Source organism: Microtus oregoni, unplaced genomic scaffold (assembly GCF_018167655.1).
Source record: "Microtus oregoni isolate MIOR12 unplaced genomic scaffold, Mior012 000016F_ref0000370, whole genome shotgun sequence".
Classification (NCBI taxonomy): Eukaryota; Metazoa; Chordata; class Mammalia; order Rodentia; family Cricetidae; genus Microtus; species Microtus oregoni.
In genome coordinates, this window is record NW_024543075.1 from 42,098,290 (window position 1) to 42,123,631 (window position 25,342).

The 25,342-nt window shown below is 38.6% G+C and overlaps 1 protein-coding gene and 1 pseudogene across 1 annotated transcript; one reads left to right on the plus strand and one right to left on the minus strand.

Annotated features, from left to right (window-relative positions):
- The first annotated feature begins 14,697 nt into the window (after positions 1 to 14,697).
- On the plus strand, positions 14,698 to 15,648 carry LOC121458082 (putative olfactory receptor 52P1). Its single transcript, XM_041667208.1, has one exon. It carries the CDS (start codon positions 14,698 to 14,700, stop codon positions 15,646 to 15,648), a length of 951 nt encoding a protein of 316 aa, XP_041523142.1.
- A 7,889-nt stretch (positions 15,649 to 23,537) lies between these two features.
- LOC121458009 lies at positions 23,538 to 24,486 on the minus strand (annotated as a pseudogene).
- Between the last annotated feature and the right edge of the window lie 856 nt (positions 24,487 to 25,342).

A 25,342-nucleotide genomic window follows, 5' to 3' on the forward strand; every position in this document is an offset into this window, starting at 1 on the left:
TAAAAAGCAAAATTAAACAAAACTTCATAATTTAAAGACTTGAAGATAAATGAAGCAACATTTTCAGAAACCTATGTAAATTTTCCTCAACAAAATTCTAATGTATAAACAAAAAATTAGCATGATATAGTAAAGATCATGGCAAAAAATGAATATAAAAAACAATTAACCTTGGGACCAGGCTCGAGCCAGGGACATCTGTGGAAACAGGCCCAAACTAGAACCTTCATGGGACCAGGCCTGAGCCAGCGACCTCAGCTCAGAAGCAGGCCCAAGCAAACGACCTTAGGAGCAGGCCCAAATGACCACAGTGGTTACAGATTGACACCTGGGAGTGCCCAGAAACCTTGGGGAATGCTAAGTGACCTCTGGGATGAGTGGCCCTGACTCTGCCATGAGGAGCAACCACCAGAGCCTTGGATCTATTGGCATCTGGAAGATTGATCACCAGAGACACAGCCCCAACTATACAATATAAAATGGAAAAAAGAAAGCATATTCAACAAACAGTGCTGGAGTAACTGCATGTCAACATTTAGAAAAATGAAAATAGATGCATATTTATCCCCATGCACAAAACTCAAGTTCAAATATCAAAGTCCTTAACATAAAACCAACCACAATGAACCTCATAGAAAAGAAAGTGGGAAGTACTCTTGAACACATTGGTACAGGAGACAACTTCCTAAATATAATCCCAGTAGCACAGACCCTGAGAGAAACAATTAATAAATGGAACCTGCTGAAACTGTGAAGCCTCTGTAAAGCAAACAACATGGTCAACAAGACAAAATGGCAGTCTACAGAATGTGAAACGATCTTCACCAACCCCACATCAGACAGAAGCCTGATCTCTAAAACATTCAAAGAACTCAACAAATTGGTCATCAAAAGAATAAGTAATCAAATAAAAAATGGGGTGTAGACTTAAACAGAAAACTCTCAACAGATGAATCTAAAATGGTTGAAAGACACTTAAAGAAATGCTCAACATCCTTAGCCATCAAAGAAATGCAAATCAAAACAACCCTGAGATTTCATCTTACACTTGTAACAATAGCCAAGATCAAAGTACTGATGAAAAATTATGCTGGAGAGGTTGTGGGGAAAAGGGAATAATTCTGCTTTGCTGGTGGAAGTGCACAATGGTACAGCCACTTTGGACACAAGTATGGCAATTTCTCAGAAAATTAGGAAACAACCTACCTCAAGACCCAGCAATACCACTTTTGGATATACCTAAAGAATGTTTAATCGTGCCACAAGGATATGTGTTCAACTGTGTTCATAGCAACTTTGTTTGTCATAACCAGAAACTGGAAACAACATAAATGCCCCTCAATTGAAGAATGGATAAAGAAAATGTGGTACATTTTCATAATGGAGTACTACACAGAGGAAAAAAATGACATCTTGAAATTTGTGGGCAAATGTATGGATCTAGAAAACATCATATTGAGAGAGGTAACCCAGACTCAGAAGAACAACTGTAATATGTACTCATTCATAAATACCTTTTAAACATAAAGCAAAGAAAAATCAGCCTACAATTCACAATCTCAGAGAATCTAGACAACAAAGAGGATCCTAAAAGAGACATACATGGATCTAATATACATGGGAAATAGAAGTAGACAAGATCTCCTGAATAAATTGGGAGTGTGGGGACCATGGGTTAGGGTAGAAGGGGAGGGGAGAGGAAGGGAGAGAAGCAGAGAAAAAATCCGTAGCTTAAAAAAGCAATTAAAAGAACAACCTGTTCACATACAGAACTTTTAATATTTATTAATTTTATCTTCAGAAAAATATCATTATATCTTAAAAAGTTTAGTTTTTATTTGTAGATATGTGAGTGCTTACTACTTGTATGCAGGTGCTTACAGAGGCTGGAAGAAGTGATTGCATCTCCTAGTGCTGGAGCTATGTGGTTGTGAGCCTCATTATATGGATTCTGAGAATCAAATTCCAGTCTCTGGAAGAGCAGTAAGAGCTCTTAACTTTTGACAATTTTTCCAGCCCCAGATTGTACTATAATAAAAGAAATGGTTTAAAGTAACACAAACTAAACCTGATGTTTTGGGATTTGAGTTTAAAGGCTGAAGTGATACTTCATCCACAAAATGATTATTTATTCTCATTACAGACTTATTCAGACTACTGTTTGATTGACACCTTGGCATCTCAGTGACATGATACCATGGGCAATCTTTTAAATTTATGATCTCTAAGATAAGAAGGACACAAACAGCCTCCATATTAGAGTTCTGGGGAGATTATAAAGTTAATATAGTTATGTTTAGACGACATCACCACTGTCTCTGTTTGATTCTATCCCAGGTCTTCCTTTCTTTGATCACTGGCCATGTCAGAGAAAGAGCATCTCTGGAGGGCAGCCACAGAGAGGCCGAAACATATGGCCACACTCACTACATATGTGACATTTCTTGATCATTTGAAAACTTTGAATAGTCATCAACATCTTCATTCCAAGCACAAACTGCAGGTTTTGTTTTTGTATTTGATGTTTGTACCTTCTATCTGCAAGGGCTTTCTATTCCACTTAACTCAGCCTCATCATCTCTGTCCTTCATTAGCTGATTAGGTTACATAAGAATTAAAATAAACTGTAAATAGAATTTGTTATGCAATGTTTTCAAAACATGCTCTCTCTCTGTACTAATATAAGAGATATGAAGTCGAATAGGCCAATGTGTTTTCCAATTTGCAGCTGCCAAAGTATGATAATACAGGAATTAAAATGATTAGATTTTATTTTTTAATTTCCCTGCTTAATTCATCCTTAAAATTCACATTTCAATAATATTACATGGGGCACGAAAGCGAGTGAAAGAGATACAAATTCATACATGAGAAAAGTGTCTAATATCATACGATAGTGTATTAAGCCACTAGACATTCAGTTTAAACTTTAAAATATATTTCTATCTTAATATAGCATAGCTTTAAGTGTATCCATCATTTAGTAAAATTTCTTTTTCTTTATTATGTGTATGAGGGTTCTGCCTGCATATAAGTTGGCATACTGCATGCATACCTGAGGTCCAAACAAGCCTGGAGTGACAGGTGATTGTGAGCCTCCATGTGAGTGCTATGAACTGAAGCCAGGTCCATTGCCAGAACAGCAAGTGCTCTTAGTTATTGAGTCATCTCTTCAGACATTGAGTGGATAGAACTGAAAGAAGCAGCCAAAGCCCAAGAGGAAACTCAGTCCTCTTCCTGGGGAAATTGGCACAAAAGTGTAAATTCAGTCTTGCGGAACAATGTTCATTAATAACCTACAAGCTTAGTGGAATTCTCAGAATTATCATGGCAGTGCAGAGGGACATTGTACTGTTCTGTGTTTTCCCAGTCCCAGTTCCTTAGATCTTCTGTCTCTAAGGGACCATCAGCTCTCCAAATCTGAGGAATCTTGGGAATTGGACTACTATATTACAAAGGAACCAAAGCCTCCCACCTGACTCAAAGTCCACACTGAATGATAAAACAGTTATTTCTTTATATCATCTGCATCATAAACATTAAAGCAGTGTTAAAGGTGAAGAATAGCCAAATGGGAAAGGAATAACTGTACACACACAAATGGCAGTACATAGTTTATTAATTTGGGTAGGGAAGTAGAATATACTTAATATTGTATTGTTCAAAGAAAGACCATATTAATTTGTTACAAGACTATTTCAGTTAAGTAACTTAGGATAGGAATGATTTGGAAAGAATATATTACAAGAAGTTGGTTGGAATAAATGGTTGTTGGACAGTAACTGTGAACAAATGGGCCACTTATAAAGAAGAAACATTAGGTACAAGATAAGATATCCATGAATTATTATTGGACTGTAGAAGGTGCAGAATTTCCCTGAGAATTTATTGACTTTGTTGGACTTCTGGAAATCCTTCTGGTGCCCAAGTCTCAGGAATAAGACTGACAACAGACAGAGATCAAAAGGTAAGAACTCTAGCAGAAATAGACTTAGCAGCTGCCGAGGGAATCCTGCCACCAAGTAAATCCAGGGATAAGTGTCCTTCTGAGTAGATGCTGCTGCCACTGAAGAAAATGTGGTGGCACAGGGGTGACCCTTTCTGAATTCAGTCAGGGTAATCTTTATGTGTGTTGTTATAATGCATTAAGACTAAGCATATTAGGATTGAAAAGGGATATTGTTTTTATATTTATATACTATATATAATATATTTATAATTTTATATTTATATATTAGAATAGAAATATGTTTTTTGTCTTTTAATCATGTCTTCTTCTCTTAAAGGAAGACATCCAGGTAAGGAATTTGTTTCAATGATTGAGAAACAAACAAAATCTGGGCACTGAGAACTTTGTTTGAAAGTAGTTCTTTTGTATTTTCTATAAAAGTAGTTTGTATTCTAGTGAAAGAGAGAAATAAAGAAAGGATGTGGATTTGGGTGGGTGGGTAAGTGGGAAGGATCTGGGAAGAGTTGGGGGAGGAGAAACTGTAATCAGAATATATTGTATGAAAAAATCTATTTTCAATAAAACAAAGATCATAGAAGAAAGTGAGCTAGTTGAGTAACTATGTTAGCAGAAATCTAGAGGTGAGCGCAGTCTCTGCAACTCCCTATTGGGTGCTGATGTTAAAAATAAATAAAAATGTTAATTAAAAAATAGGTTTTTAAAATATTCTTATTGACAACAATTACTGCTAGAGCTGTTTACTGAGTGTTTATAAGTGAAGAGGCACTGTGTTTTTGGTTTGGAATCTGCCTCTTCTCAAGTCCTTTCAATTCTACTTAACATTATTGTTTAAGCCAGGCATGCTTGTGCACATACATACTCCAAACATTTGGGAGGCTGAGGCAGAAGACTAATGATCTAAATCTAAGTAAGTGAGATTGGTGGCTTCTCTGGCTGTTAGTGAGACCCAGTTTCAAGTAAATAGTTACTGCTTAAAACAAATGTGTGTGTGTGTGTGTGTGTGTGTGTGTGCGCGCGCGCTCATGCGTGCACACACTACACAGCTGTAGATAACTAGTGTATTAGAAAATCACTTTCAGTTACATGTAAAGTGTGTGCGTGCTACACAGCTGCAGATAACTGATGTGTTATAAAATCACTTTAGGTTAAGCAAATAGAAGAAGAAAGCCCTTCCCACAGTAAGTGACCATTTCCAGATTCCATTTGAAGTAACTCTGGGGGACAGAGATGGCTCTCTTAGGAGGAGAAGGAATGGTATGAGCAGATCACATCTGGGGTCTGTAAAAGAACATGTATTTGTAGAATAACTTAAAAAAATAGATTGTCCCCATGCAGGCAACATTATTAGAAAGAAAATTTGCTTTATTGTAATGACAGATTTGACATGAATATGTTTGCTTGTTTATACTTTAGCAAAGTGTACTTGCTTATCATGTTCGGAGAGCTTCCGTTAGCCCTGTGCTTGTTTGATTCTCCCAGAGATAGGAGAGTTGACCATGGCTTAACAGGTCTCCCAGAAAACTATGTCATATGAGCATTGACACATAGAAATTGTGTATTAAAACCACAGTAAATATTATTGTAATATGAGAGCTCAAAATAAGTATCTCGCTTTAATTTCTTTTTTTTTTAATTGACAAAAGGAAAAAAAAGTATCCGCCTCCTCCCAGCCTCCCATTTCCCTCTCCCTCCCCCCACTCTTCTCCCCCTCCCTCTCGAGTCCAAAGAGCAGTCAGGGTTCCCTGCCCTGTGGAAAGTCCAAGGTCCGTCCCCACCGTCCATGTCTAGGAAGGTGAACATCCAAACTGGCTAGGCTCCCACAAAGCCAGCACATTAAGTAGGATCAAAACCCCGTGCCATTGTCCTTGGCTTCTCATCAGCCCTCATTGTTCGCCATGTTCAGAGAGTCCGGTTTTATCCCATGCTTTTTCAGTCACAGTCCAGCTGGCCTTGGTGAGCTCCCAATAGATCAGCCCCACTGTCTCAGTGGGTGGGTGCACCCCTCGTGGTCCTGACTTCCTTGCTCATCTTCTCCCTTCTTCCACTCCTCATTGGGACCTTGGGAGCTCAGTCCAGTGCTCCAGTGTGGGTCTCTGTCTCTATCTCCATCCATCACCAGATGAAAGTTCTATGGTGATATGCAAGATATTCGTCAGTATTGCTATAGGATAGGGCCATTTCACGTTCCCTATCCTCAGCTGCCCAAGGTATTGCTCTAAACTTCATCTTCTGTGTGGTAATTTTCAAAACTAAAAGTTTCCCTATTATGATGAAAAAGTATTTTCTATATTTTTTGATATGTTTGATAAGTCCCTGACAATTTTTTAATTCCTCACGAAAATACCTCAGAAAGTAATTTACGTTGGTCCTGAGCAGCAAATGATTAAGCACAGAATGCACAGACCATGTTTTTTTTTTTTTTTTGTTTGTTTGTAACTGCATGAAGATAGTATCAGACATCCAGACATGAAGAATTCCCTTTGGGGATATTTGAAAAGATGTGTCATGAAGAATTTTAATTAATATTCCACCATTTGGGTTAATAGGTGGAAACTAGACTCTAAAACGACAGTCAGCTATGTTAGAAACTTCAGAATATATTCAGGAGAAGGGTCCTAAACAGGTGATCCTGTCGCTAAAAGCAGCAGAATGCTGACTCTTTGATTCCCATGGTTACTAGAAAAGGTGGATGGCACAGCTGGAGGCAGGGCCTGCGACTCAGCAAGGAAACTATTTATTCTTATTACCAACTAAAGTACTTATAAACAATAATTTGAGACCACCTTACTACACAATAATAAATGCCTCTTCACTTTATATTGTTATGGTACTTTGCCCATCAGAAGATCTTCATATGGAGTCAACACTGTTATGTAAAAATGTTTGCAGGCACTGTTTGAAATTATGATCTTGTGTCTGAACCCTGACTGAAAATCACCATCTGTCGATCACGATAAACTTCCAAGTCACCAAAATGAATGAATAACTAGGGGTATAACTTCTAGAAATAAGTGCTGGTTAGATGGCTCAGTGGGGAGAAGCGCCGAATCCTAACGGGGTGGCCAGCATTCAATCCCCGGAGGCTACACAGGGAGAAATGACTGCTAACAGTTGGCTTCTGGCATCCACATTTGTGTTGTGGCACATGTGTGTACTCTACATAGAATAAAGTAGATGTAGTAAGTGCTTTTTAAAAGAACTAAATAGTTAAATAATGCTCAAAATTCACAAACAAGACCCTTGCAATTGGCATTAGTCATTATAAGAAGGCAGCCTGTGGTGACCTAATGCTAACTAGTATGAAATTTCTTTATAGATTTGTCTTCCTGTCTCTACCTTATAAGAAAAACTTTGAAATAACCAATCTAATTTTTCTTCTGTTTCTTACCAAATACCAGCCTCCTCTGCTCAGGAAAGAAGCATAGCCCAGCTCTGACAGTGGAAATTGAAGGAAAAGATATTTAAATCTATATACTGTTCACTTTTGACAACCCGAAATACATATAAATTCACCTTTGATGGATTATGAATCAGTCAATTTCTATGATTGGGTGCACTTTATTGTTATTAGATTTTTGAATTCCAACAATCTGGCTAGGCTGCCTAAGGAAAAACAGTATCCTATGATAAGTGACTTCTTGAAATGTCTGCCGATGGTTGGAGTTTTTGTGTATATTTATGGTTATTCTATTAACAACAACTGAAATATTTGTTGTAGAATTTAATCACATGTTAAGATCAGAAAAAAGCTAAGTAAATATATTTTCCTCTGAAAATGCAGATCCTATGCCTCCACTAAATGTTGAGGAAATATTCCCAAGGATTTACAGAGCCTGGGAGATGAGTCAGACCTTCCAGGTAGGTTTTCCAGAGTGATTCTAGATGACAGTAAGACACTTAAAATTCACCTAACCATCCTATTTTCAGTGTATGGGACACTTTTGATTATTGTATTATTATTTTTCAGCTGAACAAAGCCTTGCCCTTTAACTTTTCATTTTATTTCATTTTTTTAAAAATGGAAAGCTATCTGTTTTTATTTTACATGCCAATTCCAGTTCCTACTTTCAACCGTCCTCCCATTCCCTCCCTGACTCCCATCCACTCCTCAGAGAGGGTAAGGCACATTGCTTTGGGGAAGGTCCAAGGCCCTCCCTACTATATCTAGCCTGAGCAACATATTTATCCACAGAGAAGGGGTTCTCAGAAAGCCAGTACAAGCAGTAGGGATAAATCCTGGTGCCACTGCCAGTGGCCCCACAATCTGCCCTAGCCATTCAACTGCCATCCACATTCAGAGGGTCCTGTTTGGACCTATGCTTCTTCCTTCCCTGTCTGGCTGGAGTTGGTGATCTCCCATTTGCTCAGGTAAACTGTTTCAGTCGGTGTCCCCATCATGGTCTTGACCTCTTTGCTCATATTCTCATTCCTCCCACTCTTCTTCTGGACTTTGGAAGCTCATCCCAGTGCTCCACTGTGGGTCTCTGCCTCTGTCTTCATCAGTTGCTGGGTGAAGGTTCTATGGTGATATTTAAGATAGTCATCTGACTACAGGGCAAGGGAAGTTTGGACACCTTCTCTATTGCTTAGGGTCCTATCTGGGGTCATCCTTGGACTCCCCGGAATTTCTCTAGTGTCAGGTTTCTTGCTAACCCCATAATGGCCTCCTCAAACAAAATATCTCTTTCCTTGCTCTCCATCTCTGTTCTTCCTTCATCTTGACTATGCCACTCCACCAAGTTTTCCTTTTCCTCCCCTTCTCCCCTCCTCCTTCTCTTCTGCCCTCCTTTCTCCCCTCCTACCCACTTCTGTCAGGAGGTCTTGTCTATTTTCCCTTCCTAGGGGGGATCTCTATATGTTTTTCTTAGGATTCACCTTGTTACTTAGCTTCTCTAGGGCTGTGGACTATAGGATCGTTACCCTTTGCTTTACAGCTATTATGAATTTATGAGTGAGTACATGGCATGTTTATCTTTTCGGGTCTAGACTACTTCATTCAGAATGTTTTTTCTAGTTCCATTCATTTGCATGCAAATTTCAAGATGTCATTGTTTTTTTACTGCTGAGTAGTACTCCATTGTGTAAATGTACCACATTTTCTTTATCCATTCTTTGATTGTTTCCAGGTTTGGGCTATTACAAATAATGCCACTATGAACATAGTTGAACAAATGTCCTTGTAGTATCATTGGGCATCCTTTGGTTATGCCCAAGAGTGGTATTGCTGGGTCCTGACATAAGTTGATTCCCAATTTTATGAGAAACCACCATACTGGTTTCAAGAGTGGTTGTAAAAATTTGCATTCGCACCAGCAATGGAGGAGTCTTTCCCTTACTCCACATCCTGTCCATCATAAGCTATCATTAGTGCTTTTGATCTTAGCCATTTTTACTGGTGTAAAATGGTATCTCAGAGTCATTTTGATTTGCATTTCCCTGATGTCTAAGGATGTTGAACATTTTCTTAAATATTTTTGAGCCATTTGAGATTCTTCTGTTGAGAATTCTCTGTTTATATCTGAACTCCGTTTTTTTTTTAACTTGGATTATTCGGAATTTTGATTTCTAATATCTTGAGTTTTTTTTTTTCTGTTTTGGAGATCAGACCTCTTTCTGATGTGGGGTTAGTGAAGATCTTTTCCCATTCTGTGGGCTGTCGTTTTGTCTGGTCAAGCATGTCCTTTGCTTTACAGAAGCTTCTCAGGGCCGGGCGGTGGTGGCGCATGCCTTTAATTCCAGCACTTGGGAGGCAGAGGCAGGCGGATTTTTGTGAGTTTGAGACCAGCCTGGTCTACAAGAGCTAGTTCCAGGACAGGCTCCAAAACCACAGCGAAACCCTGTCTCGAAAAAAACAAAACAAAACAAAACAAACAAACAAACAAAAAAACCAGAAGCCTCTCAGTTTTAGGAGGTTCCATTTATTAATTGTTTCTTTCTGTGTTTCTGATACTGGTGTTATATTTATGAGGTGGTCTCCTATGCCCATGCATTGAAGGCTGCTTGTACTTTCTCTTCTATGACGTTCATTGTGGTTGGTTTTGTTTTGAGGACTTTGATCATTCGTACTTGAGTTTTGAGCATAGGGATAGATATGGATCTGTTTGCATTCTTCTACATGTTGACATCCAGTTTTGTCAGCACTATTTGTTGAAGATGCTTTCTTTTTTTCCATTGCATATTTTAGCTTTTTTTTTGTCAAAAATCAGGTTTTTATAGGTGTGTGGATGAATATTCGGGTCTTCAATTTGATTCCAATGGTCAATGTCTCAGTTTTTATGCCAATACCAAGCTGTTTTGATTACTGTAGCTCTGTAATAGAGCTTGATATCAGGGATGGTAATGCCTCTGGAAGTTCCTTTATTGTATAGGACTGTTTGCCTGTCCTTGGTTTCAAGGTCTGTGAAGAATTGTGTTGGGTTTTTGATGGGGATTGTATTGAATCTATAGATTGTTTTTGGTAGGATTGCCGTTTTTAACATGTTGATCCTACCTACCCAACTGCATGGGAGATCTTTTCATTTTCTTGTATCTTCTTCAGTTTCTTTCTTCAAAGACTTAAAGTTCTTGTTGAACAGGTCCTCACTTACTTGGTTAGTAATACCCCAAGATATTTTATGTTATTTGTGGCTATTGTGAAAGGTGATGTTTCTCTGATTTCCTTATCAGCTTCTTTATCATTTGTGTATAGGAGGGCTACTGATTTTTTAAAGTTGATCTTGTATCCTGGTACATTACAGAAGGTATTTATTAGCTGTAGGATTTCCCTGGTAGAGCTTCTGGAGTCATCTATGTATACGATGATAATCTTCAAATAGTGAAAGTTTGACTTCTTCCTTTCTGATTTGCATCCTTGATCCCCTTTTGTTGTCTTATTGCTCTAGCCAGAACTTCAAGAACTATGTTGAATAGATATAGAGAAAGTGAACAGCTCTGTCATGTTCCTGATTTTAGTGGGATTGCTTTGAGTTTTTCTCCATTTAATTTAATGTTGGCTTTCACCTAGCTGTATATTGCTTTTACTATGCTTAGATATGCTCCCTGTATCTCTGATCTCTGCAAGTCCTTTATCATGAAGGGGTGTTGGATTTTGTTAAATGACTTTTCAGCATCTAATAAGATGATCATATTTTTTTTCTTTCTGTTTATTTATATGTTGGACTACATTGATAGATTTTCATATGTTGAACTATCTGTGCTTCTCTGGGATAAAGCCGTCTTGATCATGGTGGATGATTTTTTTTTTTATGTGTTCTTGGATTCTGTTTACCAGTATTTTATTGAGTATTTTTGTATCTATGTTCATGAGTGATATTGGTCTATAATTCTCTTTCTTTGTTGAGTCGTTGTGTGGTTTCAGTATCAGGGTAACTGTAGCCTCAAAAAAAAAAAAGAGTTTGGCAATGTTCCTTCTGTTTCTATTATATGGAACAATTTGAGGAGTATAGGTATTATCTCTTCTGGGTTTTTTTTTTGTGTTGTTGTTGTTGTTGGGAGACTTTTGAAGGTTATAGCCCTCCTTAAATTGTTCACCTGGTCTTGATTTAATTTTTGTATGCGGTACCTATCCAGAAAATTATTTATTTATTTTACATTTTCCAATTTTGTGGAGTATAGCTTTTGTAAGATGACCTAATGATTCACTGGATTTCCTCCGTGTCTGTTGTTTCATCCCCCTTTTATTTCTGTTTTCCTTAATTTAAATGTTCTTTTTTTCTGCCTTTTGATTAGTTTGGATAATCTTTTGTCAGTCTTGTTGATTTTCTCAAAGAACCAGCTCTTTGTTTCATTGATACTTTATTTCTAGTTTATTGATTTCAGCCCTCAGTTTGATAATTTCATGTTCTTTACTCCTCCTGGGTGAGTCTGCTTATTTTTGTTCTAGAACTCTCGACTGTGCTCGTGTGTGATTTCTCCACTTTCTTTATGTAGGCATTTAGTGCTATGAACTTTTCTCTTACTACTGTTTTCATAGTGTCCCACAGGTTTGGGTACTTTGTGCCCTCGTTTTCATGGAATTCTAGGAAGTCTTTAAGTTGTTTATTTATTTCTTCCTTGACCCAGGGATGGTTCATCTGAGCACTGTTCAATTTCCATGAGTTTTTAGGCTTTCTGCAATTAGGGTTGTTGTTAAATTCTAATTTTAAAGCTTGGTGATCCAATAACATATAGTGGGTCATTTCAATTTAATTTTGTATCAGTTGAGATTTGCTTTGTTACTGAGTATGTAGTCAGTTTTAGGGAAGGTTCAATGAGGTGCTGAGAAGAAGGTATATTCTTTTATGTTTGGATGAAGTGTTCTGTAGATGTCTGTTAGGTCATGACATCTGTTAGTTCTCTTATATCTCTGTTAATGTCTGGTTGACCTGTCCATTGTGGAGAGTGGGGTGTTGAAATATCCTACTATTAGTGTGTGTGGTTTGATATGTGATTTAAACTTTAGTAATGTTTCTTTTACATAATTGGGTGCTCTTGGATTTTGATCATAGATGGTCAGGATTGGGATTTCATCTTCATTGATCTGATGAGTATAAAGTGTCCTTCTCCATCTCTTCTGATTGATTTTAGGTTGAAGTTTATTTTGTTAGATATTAGGATAGCTACACTCACTTGTTTCTTAGGTCCATCTGATTGGAAAAAACCTTTTCCCAACACTTTACTCTGAGGTAATATCTGTCTTTGAGGTTGAGGTGTGTTTCTTGTATACAGCAGAAGGATGGATCCTGCTTTTGTATCCATTCTTTTAGCCTGTGTCTTTTTATAGGTGAATTGACTCCATTGATATTGAGATATTAAGATCAGTGATTGTTAATTCCTGTTATTTTTTGATGGTAGCATTTGTGTGTTTTCCTTCTTTGGGGTTTGTTGGTGTGAGGTTATCTGTTGCCTGCATGCCTGTGGGTGCAGTTAGTTTCCTTGTGTTGGAGTTTTCCTTCTAGAACTTTCTGTAGGGCTGGATTTGTGGATAGGTATTGTTTAAATCTGGTTTTGTCATGAAATATCTCGTTTTCTCATTGATGGTGATTGAAAGCTTGTTGGATATAACAGTCTGGTCTTGCTTGCATCCATGGTCTCTTAGTGTTTGTAGCACATCTGCCCAGGATCTTCTGGCTTTCATGGTTTCCATTGAGAAGTCGGGTGTAATTCTGATAAGTCTGCCTTTATATGTTACTTGATCTTTTTCCTTTGCAACTCTTAATAGTCTCTCTTTATACTGTATATTTTTCATTTTAATTATTATATGGTGAGGGGACTTTTTTTTTGGTTCCAGTCTATTTTGTGTTCTGTATGCTTCTTGTACCTTCATAGGAATATCCTTGTTTTGGCTGGGAAAATTTTATTTTATGATTTTGTTGAATTTATTATTTGTGCCTTTGAGCTGGAGTTCTTCTCCTTCTTCTATCCCTATTATTCTTAGCTTTGGTCTTTTCATGGTGTCCCAGATTTCCTGGATATTTTGTGTTAAAAATTTGTTAGACTTAAAGTTTTCCTTCATCAATGAATCTGTTTAATCCATAGTCTCTTCAACACCTCAGATTCTCTCTTCCGTCTCTTTTGTTCTGTAGATTATGCTTGCCTCTGTAGTTCTCATTTATTTACCCAGATTTTCCAATCCAAAATTTCCTCAGTTTGTGTTTTCTTTTGCCTCTATTTCTGTGTTCATGTCTTGAAGTGTTTAAACTGTTTGTTTTACCTGTTTGATTATTTTTTCTTGGTTTTCCTGGGTTTCTTTGAGAGATTTATTGTTTTCTTCCAATTTTTTGTTTGTCTTTTCCTCCATTTCTAATAAGGTTAATTTTTATTTCCTTTTAAAGGGTCTCCATCATCTTCATAAAGTAACATTTAAAATTGTTTTCTTCAGCTTCTTCTGGGTTAGGATGATCAAGTATTCTTGTTGTATGACCACTGGTTTCTAGTGTAACCATCTTGTTGTTTATGTAGAATGAATTCTTGCTTTGGCGCCTACCCATCTCTTCCTCCAATTAGTGCTGGTAGTGTTTTTGCCTCTTGGCCCATTCCTTGCAGTGGCTGTCTGTGTCTATTCTTTGTGTGCTCTGTCTCTGCCTATGTCTTGGAGCCACTAAGGTCTCTCTTGGCCTGCTTTCTTGGTTCATTTTCTTGGTCCTCTCTGTGTAGTTGCAGCCTGTGCTTCCGAGTTCCTCTGAGGTATTGATGAATATAAGAATTTGGAGTAAGTGTGGGATTTGTAGTTTATAGGATCTGATCGATGGGGTGGGTGTGTTAGAGAAGCCTACCTCTTTGACCCCTCTGTATTGTTGTAGCCTGTGTTTCGGAGTTACTCTGAGGTCTTGGGGAGGTGTGGAGAGAAGGGGTTTGGGGATGGAGTGGTACATATAGCTTATAGAGTCCAATCAATGTGGTGGGGTTTTTGGAGCAGCCTACATGCAGGAAGCTTGCCTACTGACTGCCTAGCAAATTGTGGCAAGAGGGGAAGGGTCCCAGGGTTTTGCCCCAATATGGATGACCTAGAGAGTGGGGTGGCCCCCTGAGTGGGAGGTCTCTCACCTCTTGGTCCTCTCTGTGTATTTCAGCCTGTGTTTCAGAGTTTCTCTGAGGTCGCAGAGGATAAAAGGGTTTGGGGGTGGAGTGGGGTTTGTAGTTTACAGGGTCCGATCGATGGAATGGGGATGTTAGATCAGCCTACCTACAGAAAGTTTGCGTGCTGGCCGGTTACAGTATTATTAACATGCAACATCCCTAGGTTTAACATGGATGGCAACGCTACACATCACATTGCATCTTTCTTCCTGGTTGGTATTCCTGGGTTGGAAAGCTTTCACTGCTGGATCGGCATTCCTATCTGTCTCCTGTTTGTCCTGACCTTGCTGGGGAACAGCATAATCATCACCACTGTCAAGTTAGAGCCAAGTCTCCACCAGCCTATGTATTTCTTCCTTTGCATGCTTGCAATGAACGACATGTGTCTTACCTGCTCTGCCTCTCTGCAGATGCTTGCCATCTTCTGGTTTGGTGCACACTGGATCAACTTTGATGCCTGTCTAACACAAATGTTTTTCATTCACACACTTTGCATCATGGAGTCTGCTATTCTAGTAGCCATGGCTTTTGACCGCTTTGTGGCCATTTGCCTCCCACTGTCTTACACATCAACCCTGACAACACCCATGGTGATTAAAATAGGCCTAGTTGGCCTCAGCCGAGCTACACTTATGATTATGCCATGTCCCCTTTTCATTAAAAGGCTACTGTACTATACCAAATATGTCATCCACCATGCCTATTGTGAGCACATGGCTGTGGTGAAGGTGGCCAGTGCTAACACCTATGTAAACAGAATATATGGAATTCTAGTGGCCCTTTCAGTGGCAGTATTTGACCTCGGGCTCATAGGCACATCCTATATAAAAATTCTCCAGGCAGTGTTCCGACTCTCTTCCCAGAGAGCTCGCTTGAAAGCCTTGGGCACCTGTGCGGCTCATGTTTGCACCATTCTTGCTTTCTACACACCTGCGTTGTTCAGCTTTCTGACTCATCGTTTTGGCAAGAACGTGCCTCCAAGTGTCCATGTCATTTTTGCAATCCTGTACTTACTAGTGCCCCCCACAGTCAATCCCTTGGTGTATGGTGTTAAGACTAAAGAGATTCGTGACCGAGTAGTGGGTCTTCTCCTTCTAAAAAAGAAAATTTCTGAATATTAAAACATTGATACAACTTCTGTTGAAATGTGTTCTTCACAGCAATAGTGTATTAACCTTTGTTGTCACTCTGTTCTTAAATTTTTATTTAATAGAAGATATATTATATATAATGTTGTATTTCTATATTTATCTTAAATATTGAATTTTATAAAAACTGCTGATGAAATTATTTATCATTTCATTGAGAATCTTCAGATTTCTCAGTTATGGTTTTTACTTGCCTTTTTCTTTTTGAGACAGAAGCTTGCTATGTAGACTGAACTGGCCTTCAACTTGCAGAGATTCATTTGCCTCTGCTTCTCAGGTGCTGGGATTCAAGGTATGTGGTACAAAGCCCAGCTATAGTTCTGATTTAATATAAACACACATTTATCCATTGCCATCTATCGTCTTGTCTTTATCTATAAATATAAATGAATTTATATATATTTAGTGTCGTATTTCAAAGTAAAATATATGTAATAATGGTAGTTTTGATTCTAGTATATTAAAATTTGTAAAATATCTCTAATAACCTTTCTTCAGTCATCAGAGAAATAAGGTTACATGGCAAATTGCCACTTTAAAATGTGGGAGGAGACAACAGAGAATCACAGTCATGCTTTCCCTATAAGAACATTTAGTGTAATTTTTCTGAAACATGGAAATTTATATAGCTCAAAGATTCAAATCTATGTGAAGAGCCCTTCAGAAAAGAATACAGATGAAATATTGATTTAATTTTTTATTTATTTAATATATTGCTCTGTTTAAAACACTAGTAATATTGAGGCAATATGGAGATATAATATTTTGAGATAGCAAAGGAAAGTACTACTATGGTCATAGATTGACAGAACTGATATGCAAATTAAATACAATAGTAAAGACATTTTAGAGATTCTTACAAGAAATAAAAATTGACAATATGACCTATTAATATGACAAATAGGAAACAATGCCACTAAATTGTATAAACAGGGATAGGTTACTGATTTATTTTAGAAAGGAGCACAGTGTAAACATTTAAAACAAGGAACCAACATGAAAAATATGCTTTACTTTAGTTCAGATTATTTTTGTTTGTTTGTTTTTCAAGGCAGGGTTTCTCTGTATAGCTCTTACTGTCCTAGAACTTGCTCTGTAGACTAGGTTGGCCTGGAAGTCACAGAGATCTGCCTTCCTCTGCCTCCAGAGTGTTGGGACTGAACCACTGCCTTTTTAGTCACAGATTCTTAAATTGAATGTCATGGTATTATCTAGGGTAGTATATCTGCATGGGGATTGAAAATATTTGACAACAGTAAAACATTTCTGAATCTGCAATGATCAAATAAGAAATCCAAATTAAATGAGCAATGAGCCCATTGAGTTTCTGGGAGTGTCTGCCTGTGTAGCACTGAGTGATCACTGAGCACCAGGCATGGGGACTTGTACTGTGCATGTGGTCATACCATGAAAGGCCAGTAAAGGCTACCTGAAATACCTCGGTCAAGAATTGAGATCTTCATATGTAATGGATTATATGAAAACTTTCCTCCTTTTATATAAATATCATGATTTAATTATAGAAAATAGGGACTTTAATAGTTTTCTACTACTGTTCTTCAGAATGTAACTAATGTGTTTGAATGTTTTGTGGTAATTTTAAAAAATAGCTTCTAAAAAAGGTTTGTTTTTATTTTGTGTGTGTGTATGTGTGTGTGTGTCTGCACATGTGTGGGGGCCTGTGGAGCCTATAGGATGGCATCATATCCCTTGAAGCTTGGGCTGTGAGCTACTTGATGGTTGCTGAGCCATCTTTCCAGACCTAAACATTTTGATGTTAATAATAGTGTTGGAATAACTGACACTGGTTTCATAAGAAACTGCTCAATAATTTGGCATTGGAATTAGAACCCAAGCTTTAACAATTTATGGAATAATTCTAAGCACACTTCTGCCATTTTGTACTACATGTGAAGCAGCACTTTCCACTTTGATGACCGTAAAATCAAAATATAGATCAGTTCTGAAAAGCACTGGTGACACTTTACATCTTGCATCAGATGTTCAGCCAAGTTTTAATATTTTATAAAATCTAAGCAAGGGCATCCTTCTCAGTAGTATGTAATTGTGCCTTAGTCTTTAATAAAAAAGAAACTTATATGAATTCAGAAAGTTGTGTTAATAAAATTCTTTGTGATTAATGCATTAATGTTTCTTTAGTAAACTTCCTATATGTACCTACCTGAAGGTAGATGAGAATGCACTTGAGGAAAAAGGTTAGCAAGTAGAAAAAACACTTAAGAAGCGCTGCTCTAGTAGGTAAATATAGCCATTATATGGTCATTGGGGATGCACTCAGAACTCAGGTAAAGGACTTGGTGCAGTTTTTAATGGTAGGATAAGAGTCCTTCACACAGACCTGTGACACAGCTTGAATATCTGCATGAGCTTGAGGCAGTAGTAATGTTGACAGTGTAAGCCATGAAGGAATCACCGATGGACAGCGAGGACTGCACAAGACTTTCATGGCTATTTGCATAGCACTAGAATTGCACACCTTAAACAGATCCTATCCCAGTCTAAAGACAGTTCTTAAGTAATTAGAAAAGAATAATATAGATATCAAAGTGTGCATAATATGGAGGCCTAAAATTAAAAGTAGCCTGTACAGTAAATTCAAGGTCACTGAAGTGGACTGTGCCAAAGGATTCAGAGTTTAGGTTTCTTCCTCACAATGATGTTGATTGCATGGCAGAGGAGGATGAGGCATGTTATTTGTGAAGCTTGGAAAGGATCCCTGCTCAAAAGTGACAGGAAGCTTGGGCATCTACAATTCCACAGTCACTCACATACACAGAAGTGCTCACCATACATTTGCCTTCCTAGATTTACCTTCTTAGAGGTTAAAACACTCTCAAAACTTTGAGGATTCACTGATTGATATCTTAGATGCAAACCCTCAGCTTCAGGGCTTGTTCTATTGGAGGTCTGTGACTTCTATTCTAAGGAGAAGTTTATTTAGGCTTTCCAAACACGTGTGTACTTTCATCATTTCTGATATTCATTATAAATCATACAAAGTTAGAATAAAATTCATTAAATATTAATGAAATTTTGTTTCTTTATTAAAATATACTTTATATACAAGAGATGAATGAAAATGAGGACATGATTACTCCCAGGTATGGTTGAAGAGAAGATTTGTATTGTATATATGAGGGAGAGGACCAGACTGAACATGGCCAGCAGAATAGAATAGAGCATCAAGAGGTGAGGGAGAAAGTGAGAGAGGAAGAGAAAAGAGAGGGAGACAAGGAGGGCAAAGAGAACCAAGAGCAGAGTGAAAATGGCAGGATTATATAGAAAAGAGAAGCTGGGGGAAGGGAAGAAAAATTCAGGGACTGGAGAGGATTAGGGAAGGGACTGGGAGAAGTGCTGGGAAGAGCCCATTATAACTGGTAACTGCAATGCTGGGAGATGCTGGAAGAACCAGGCAGCCAGTGTCCACTTTGATATGATAATAGGCTCCTCTGTTAGCCACTTTTCCTAGATTTCTTCAGGACCTAACATCATGAGATACAGCTATGAATTGCTGCCTAATTTTCTATACTCAGTTTATAACTGTCAAGTTGTTATGAAAAGAATTCATTTTCCTTAAATATTCATTTTCCCAGCAGCACAGGCATATCTCTTTTATTTATGGACTTCCATCCTTTAAATTTCTGATTTCTGTGATACCAAGTACAAACACTGAAACATATATGAGAGAGTTAATATAGGCATTGCTTATCAAGTACCACTTATATGATAAGAAGTGTGTGACAGTAAGATACAATATTTTATTCACTTGGATATTTTTTTCACAAAAGTGCACACACATCTTGATATAACACAGCTTGACAACACTATGGAAGACAGTGAATCTTGAAAAACAAAGCAAAGTGAAACATCCCGGGAGAAATGACTGGAAAATAAAAATATAGGTGGCTGGAGAAAAGGCCTAGAGATGAAGAGCACTGGCTGCTCTTGCAGAGGACTTGTGTTCAGGTCACAACTCACCTATAGTGGCTATCAATTGCATGTAATTCTGGTTCCAGGGACTCTGACTCCTGCTCTTGGCCACTGTGGGCACCAAGCATGAATGCAGTACACAGACATGCATGTAAGCAAAACACACTATACATAAAATAAAAAATGACTTAAAGAAACTAAATATGTAGTCTTAGAGCATAAGATCATTTCACTAATAACCTGTCAGGGTAAGGAATCCGTGTGGCAGAGAACACACCACATGAGAGTGAGTGGGATGTAAGTATCTGAAGACGTTTCCTTAAAAGAACAACGCCTTCAGTTGAACAATAGATGACCAAGTAGGAAAACAGATTTTGACATTATTAAAGCCACTGGATTTTATTGGACTTAAAGACAGTTTAGTGGTAATTCTGAAATGAAAAATAAATCTAAATGAAACTATAAATCAATAAATAAATAACAGATGGTATGGCTGAACATAAGAACTGCACGCACTGGCTTTGTGGGAGCCTAGGCAGTTTGGATGCTCAACTTACTAGACCTGGATGGAGGTGGGAGTTCCTTGGACTTCCCACAGGACAGGGAACCCTGATTGCTTTTCGGGCTGAGGTGGGGGGGACTCAATTGGGGGAGGGGGAGGGAAATGGGAGGCGGTGGCGGGGAAGAGACAGAAATCTTTAATAAATAAATAAATTAAAAAAAAAGAACAGTCCTCAGGGCTGAAGAGATGGGTCAGTGGTTAAGAGTATTTTCTGCTCTTCTAGAAGACCTGGTTTCAAATCCCAACTCCCATATGGTGGTTCAAAACTGCCTGTAACCCCAGTTTTAGGGGATCTGATACATTTTCATTTTCATGGGGTACCAGTTACTAACATGGTACACAAGCATACCTACAGGCAAAACACTCGCATACATAAAATAAAATAAAATGAATAAATCTTTAAAAAATAAAATGAAAAAGTAAGTCAAAAGAGAGTCCATGTTCATTGCTTCCTATATAATGAAAACCCTATGTTTTGTGGGGAGGAGTCTGAAATGATATAATTTTTATCAATCATTTGAATGTAAGCATGGCTAGGCAATATCAAAAGCACAGTGTAACATATCACAAGAAAGCATAATCCAGAATGAGAGAGCCTCTAGTCTACATATTAAACACTTCATTTGCTATTAGTTGGTTGTATTCTTAGATCATTCTTGATGTTTCTCCTCTTGTTTATAATATTTAAACCATTTATTTAGAATATTTCTAAAACCCATTATTCTATCATGTGCAAAAATATTTACAGCAACCCATTTTAAGAAAAAATAACCTAAAACACTTTAACATACCTTGTTCTCATTCATGCAAATGAAATAATTACTCCAGATACGTAAAACACTGAAGATGTCATAAATACAAACAGAAATATCTGAATTTGAGGACCTCCTATTTTATCTGTGGACTATTAATGTAACATTTCCTATCATTTTTTCCTCTATAGATTTTTTTTATTTTTACTTTTTAAAAAGAAAACAAATTACCTTTTTTCATTTTACATGCCAATTCCAATTCCAGTTCCCTCTCACTCCCCTCCTCCCATTCCCTCTACCTTTCTTCCCTACTCCAATCCACTCCTCAGAGAGGGTAAGGCTCATTGCTTTGGGGAAAGTCCAAGGCTTTTCCTACTATATCTAGCCTGAGCAACATATTTATCCAAAGAGAATGGGTTCCAAGAAAGCCAGGACAAGCAGTAGGGATAAATCCTGTTGCCACTGTCAGTGGCCTTGCAGTTTGCCAAAGCCATTCAACTGTCACCCACATTCAGAGGGACTAGTTTGGACCTAGGCTGATTCCTTCCTTGTGTAGCTGGAATCGATGGCTCCCATTAGCTCAGGAACCCTAAGCAAAACATACATAGATCCACCTGGAAAGGTAAAATAGACAAAACCACCTGACAAAATTGGGAGCATGGGAGTGAGAGGAGAAGGGAGGGTGGATGGGGAAGAGGAGGGAAGAAGGGGATGAGAACTTGAGGGAATAGGATAGTCAAGATGGAGGAAGGACAGATATGAGAGCAAAGAAAGAAATATTTTGATTGAGGGAGCCATTATGGGGCAAGCAAGTAACCAGGCACTAGAGAAATTCCCAAGAATCTACAAGGTTGACCCCAGCTAAAGCCCTAAGCAATAGTGGAGCAAACCTGGCCTTGCCCTGTAGTCAGATTGATGAATATCTTAAATGTCACCATAGAACTTTCATCCAACAACTGATGGAAACAGATTCAGAGACCCACAGTGGAGCACTGGGCTGAGCTTGAAAGTCCAGCTGAAGAGTTGGAGGAGTGAGAATATGAACAAAGATGCCAAGACCATGATGGGGACACCCACTGCAACAGCCACCTTATACTTTTAAGTAGAATTTAAAATGTTACCAGGCCTTTGGGGAGAGCTTGAGGGAATGGGACAGTTGGGATGGAGGAGAAGTGGATATGGGGGCAGGGAAGTATATATCTTAATTAAGGGAGCCATTTGAGGGTTGGCAAGAGACTGGACTCTAGAGGGGTTCCCAGGTGTTCAAGGAGATGTCCCCAGCTTGTTCCTTGAGCAGCTGAGGCAAGGGCGCCTGAACTGGCCCTATACTATAGCCACTCTGATGAATATCTTGCATATCACCATAGAACCTTCATCTGGCGATGGATGGAGATAGAGACAGAAACCCACACTGGAGCACTGGACTGAGCTCCTAAGGTTCAAATCAAGAGCAGAAGGAGGGAGAACAGGAGCAAGAAAGTCAGGGCCGCGAGGGGTGCTCCCATTCACTGTGACGGTGGGGTCGATCTAATGGGAACTCACCAAGGCCAGTTGGACTGGGACTGATGGAGCATGTGATCAAACCAGACTCTCTGAACGTGGCTGACATGGAGGGCTGACTGAGAAGCCAAGGACAAGGACACTGGGTTTTGATTCTACTCCATGTACTGGCTTTATGGGAACCTAGTCTGTTGGGATCCTCACCTTCCTAGACCTGGATGGAGGAGGGAGGACATTGGATTTCCCACAGGGCAGGGAACCCTGACTGCTCTTTGGACTGGAGAGGAAGAGGAAGGGGCAATGGGGGAGGGAGAGGGAAATGGGAGAAGGGGAGGAGGTGAAAATTTGTAATAATAATAATAATAAATTAAAAAAAATGTTACCAGGTAGAGTTACTTTTTGAAAAGCGTTCACTATAAAGAGTTTATTCATAAATATCTTTTGCAATAAATTAACACTAAATGTGTTTAACATCATGTTTCAATTATAACCATAACAGAAAGAGATATAATTAATTAAGAAGCATTCAGGTTCTTTATTTTTAAGTTGTGAAAGAAGCCTTAAACTAAAGCTTAGTACCTGTTCACAGGGAACTCTCGGAAACAAAGGTTTGCAGTTGTCAAGGTAGCTCAGCTGGTTAAGTACTTGCTGCTCAAACATAAATCTAACCCCCAGACTATATACAAAGCTGACTATGATGGCATGTACTTTAGTTCAAGGGCTGAAATGATGGATGAAGACTACCGGAATCCTTGGATTCTCTTCCCTTCCAGAGCAGTCTAATTGTGAACTCCAGAGCATCAGAAGCCACTCTCAAACAATACAATGCAACAACAACAAAAAGCCAAGGAAACAAGGTGGACTGTATCTTGACCTCTGGCTTTCACATGCACATGTACACACACACACACACACACACACACACACACACACACACACACATATATATATATATATGCCCCCCCACAGAGAGAGAGAGAGAGAGAGAGAGAGGAGGGGGGAGGGAGGGAGAGAGAGAGAGAGAGAGATCGTACAAACAAAATCTAAGGGTTTTGAATGAGATTTGCCATTTGAAACAAAAGTAAATAAACTAAAAATCAAGAAGGGAAATTACAACAGAAAATTCTGGACACTCGATCTCGAATCTGTTTGGTCTTCACCCCATAAACAATAGGATTGAGCAAAGGTGGGACAAGCAGGTAAAGGTTAGACAGGAGAATGTGAATGTAAGATGGAATGTGGAAGCCAAACCTATGTGTAAAGAAGGAGAAGAAGGCCAGGAGATAAAACTCCAAGAAGACACAAATGTGGGCAATGCACGTGTTAAAGGCTTTGAGTCTTGCTTCCTTTTGAGGCAGCTTGAAGACAGTTATAAATATTCTAATGTAGGAGAGTGTTATAAAAATTATGTCCAGTCCAAGTACACTGAAAGCCACAAAAAGACCATAGATCTTGTTGACCTGAACATCTTCTACTGCCAGCTTGACAATCGCATGTGCTCACAGTATGAATGGGATAGTACTGTGGTCCTGTAAGAATTCAGCCTTCATTTGATGAGAATGAGACATGGAGCTACAAAAAGGGCAGCTCGGAGTGTGACTCCTACTCCTATTGAGTGAGGAGTCGCTGGGTAAAAATCGATGCATGTCTTAGAGGATCACAGATTGTCACATATCGGTCCATTGCCATAGCAACCAAAATGCCTGACTCAGTACACTGGAATGTGTGAATCAGCCACATCTGCAAGAGGCAGTCGTCAAAGTGTATGTTTGGAAGGTGAAACCAGAATATTCCTAGCATTTTGGGTAAGATGCAAGTACTAAGAGCAATGTCGTTCACTCCAAGCATTGCTAGGAAGAGGTACATGGGTTCATGGAGGCTTCGCTCAACTTTGATGACAACTAGGAGCAGAAAATTCCCCAAAAGAGCAATGATGTACATGCCACAGAAAGGAATCCCAATCCAGAATTGCACCAGCTCCAAGCCAGGAATCCCAATCAGAGTCAGCATTGAGGGCCTGAAGATGGAGCTATTGAAATGGGGCATGCTGTCTTAGGATCTGCGGGCATATGGCTTCTCAATTAGACCATTAGCACTTGTTGGGAACATTTCTTCTGCTTTCAGTTAGATTCACACAGAGACTGAGTGAATTTCACCTGGCGGTTTTCAGATAACGACTTTTACTGAGGAGATCCATTCATGTACACCCAAGAGGTCTACATATCTTTTCTAAGTGTGAATGATTTATTTCAGAGTCCAGTTTTCGGTCCACCTCTCTCACTTTCTTCTCTTTCCATGTCCGTCTCATCACAAACATACATAATAGACATGCACACACTCCAAATTATAGCCGGGCGATGGTGGCGCACACCTTTAATCCCAGCACTCGGGAGGCAGAGGCAGGCGGATCTCTGTGAGTTCGAGACCAGCCTGGTCTACAGAGCTAGTTCCAGGACAGGTTCCAAAACCACAGAGAAACCCTGTCTCAAAAAACCAAAAAAAAAAAAAGATTATTAGGTATATTCTAGAAAGAAGAAGACATATTCCTAAATATTTATGAAAAATATTCACATGAAAGTGAGGGTTGGTTTTCTGTGAAATATCTTCTCTGCTATTTAAATATTAAATATCTTCTTTGTTATATTCTTGTAAAGAAGTATTTATCCTCTTATTAGAGAAATCATAGAAGGGCAATGATATATGTTTACTGTTTCAGTAAGTGCTGAATGAAGAATAAATTATGAAGAAGCTTGCTATATTATAATATTTCATGACATGGATATTTGCTTATTTCATCTCCCCCTCTCTTAAAGTCCTCTTTTCCCCTACCCTGGTCATTTTACTTTAGTATATAATGCTGAATGAGATGTGCTTATGTGTTTAAAAATATTATTTCATATGT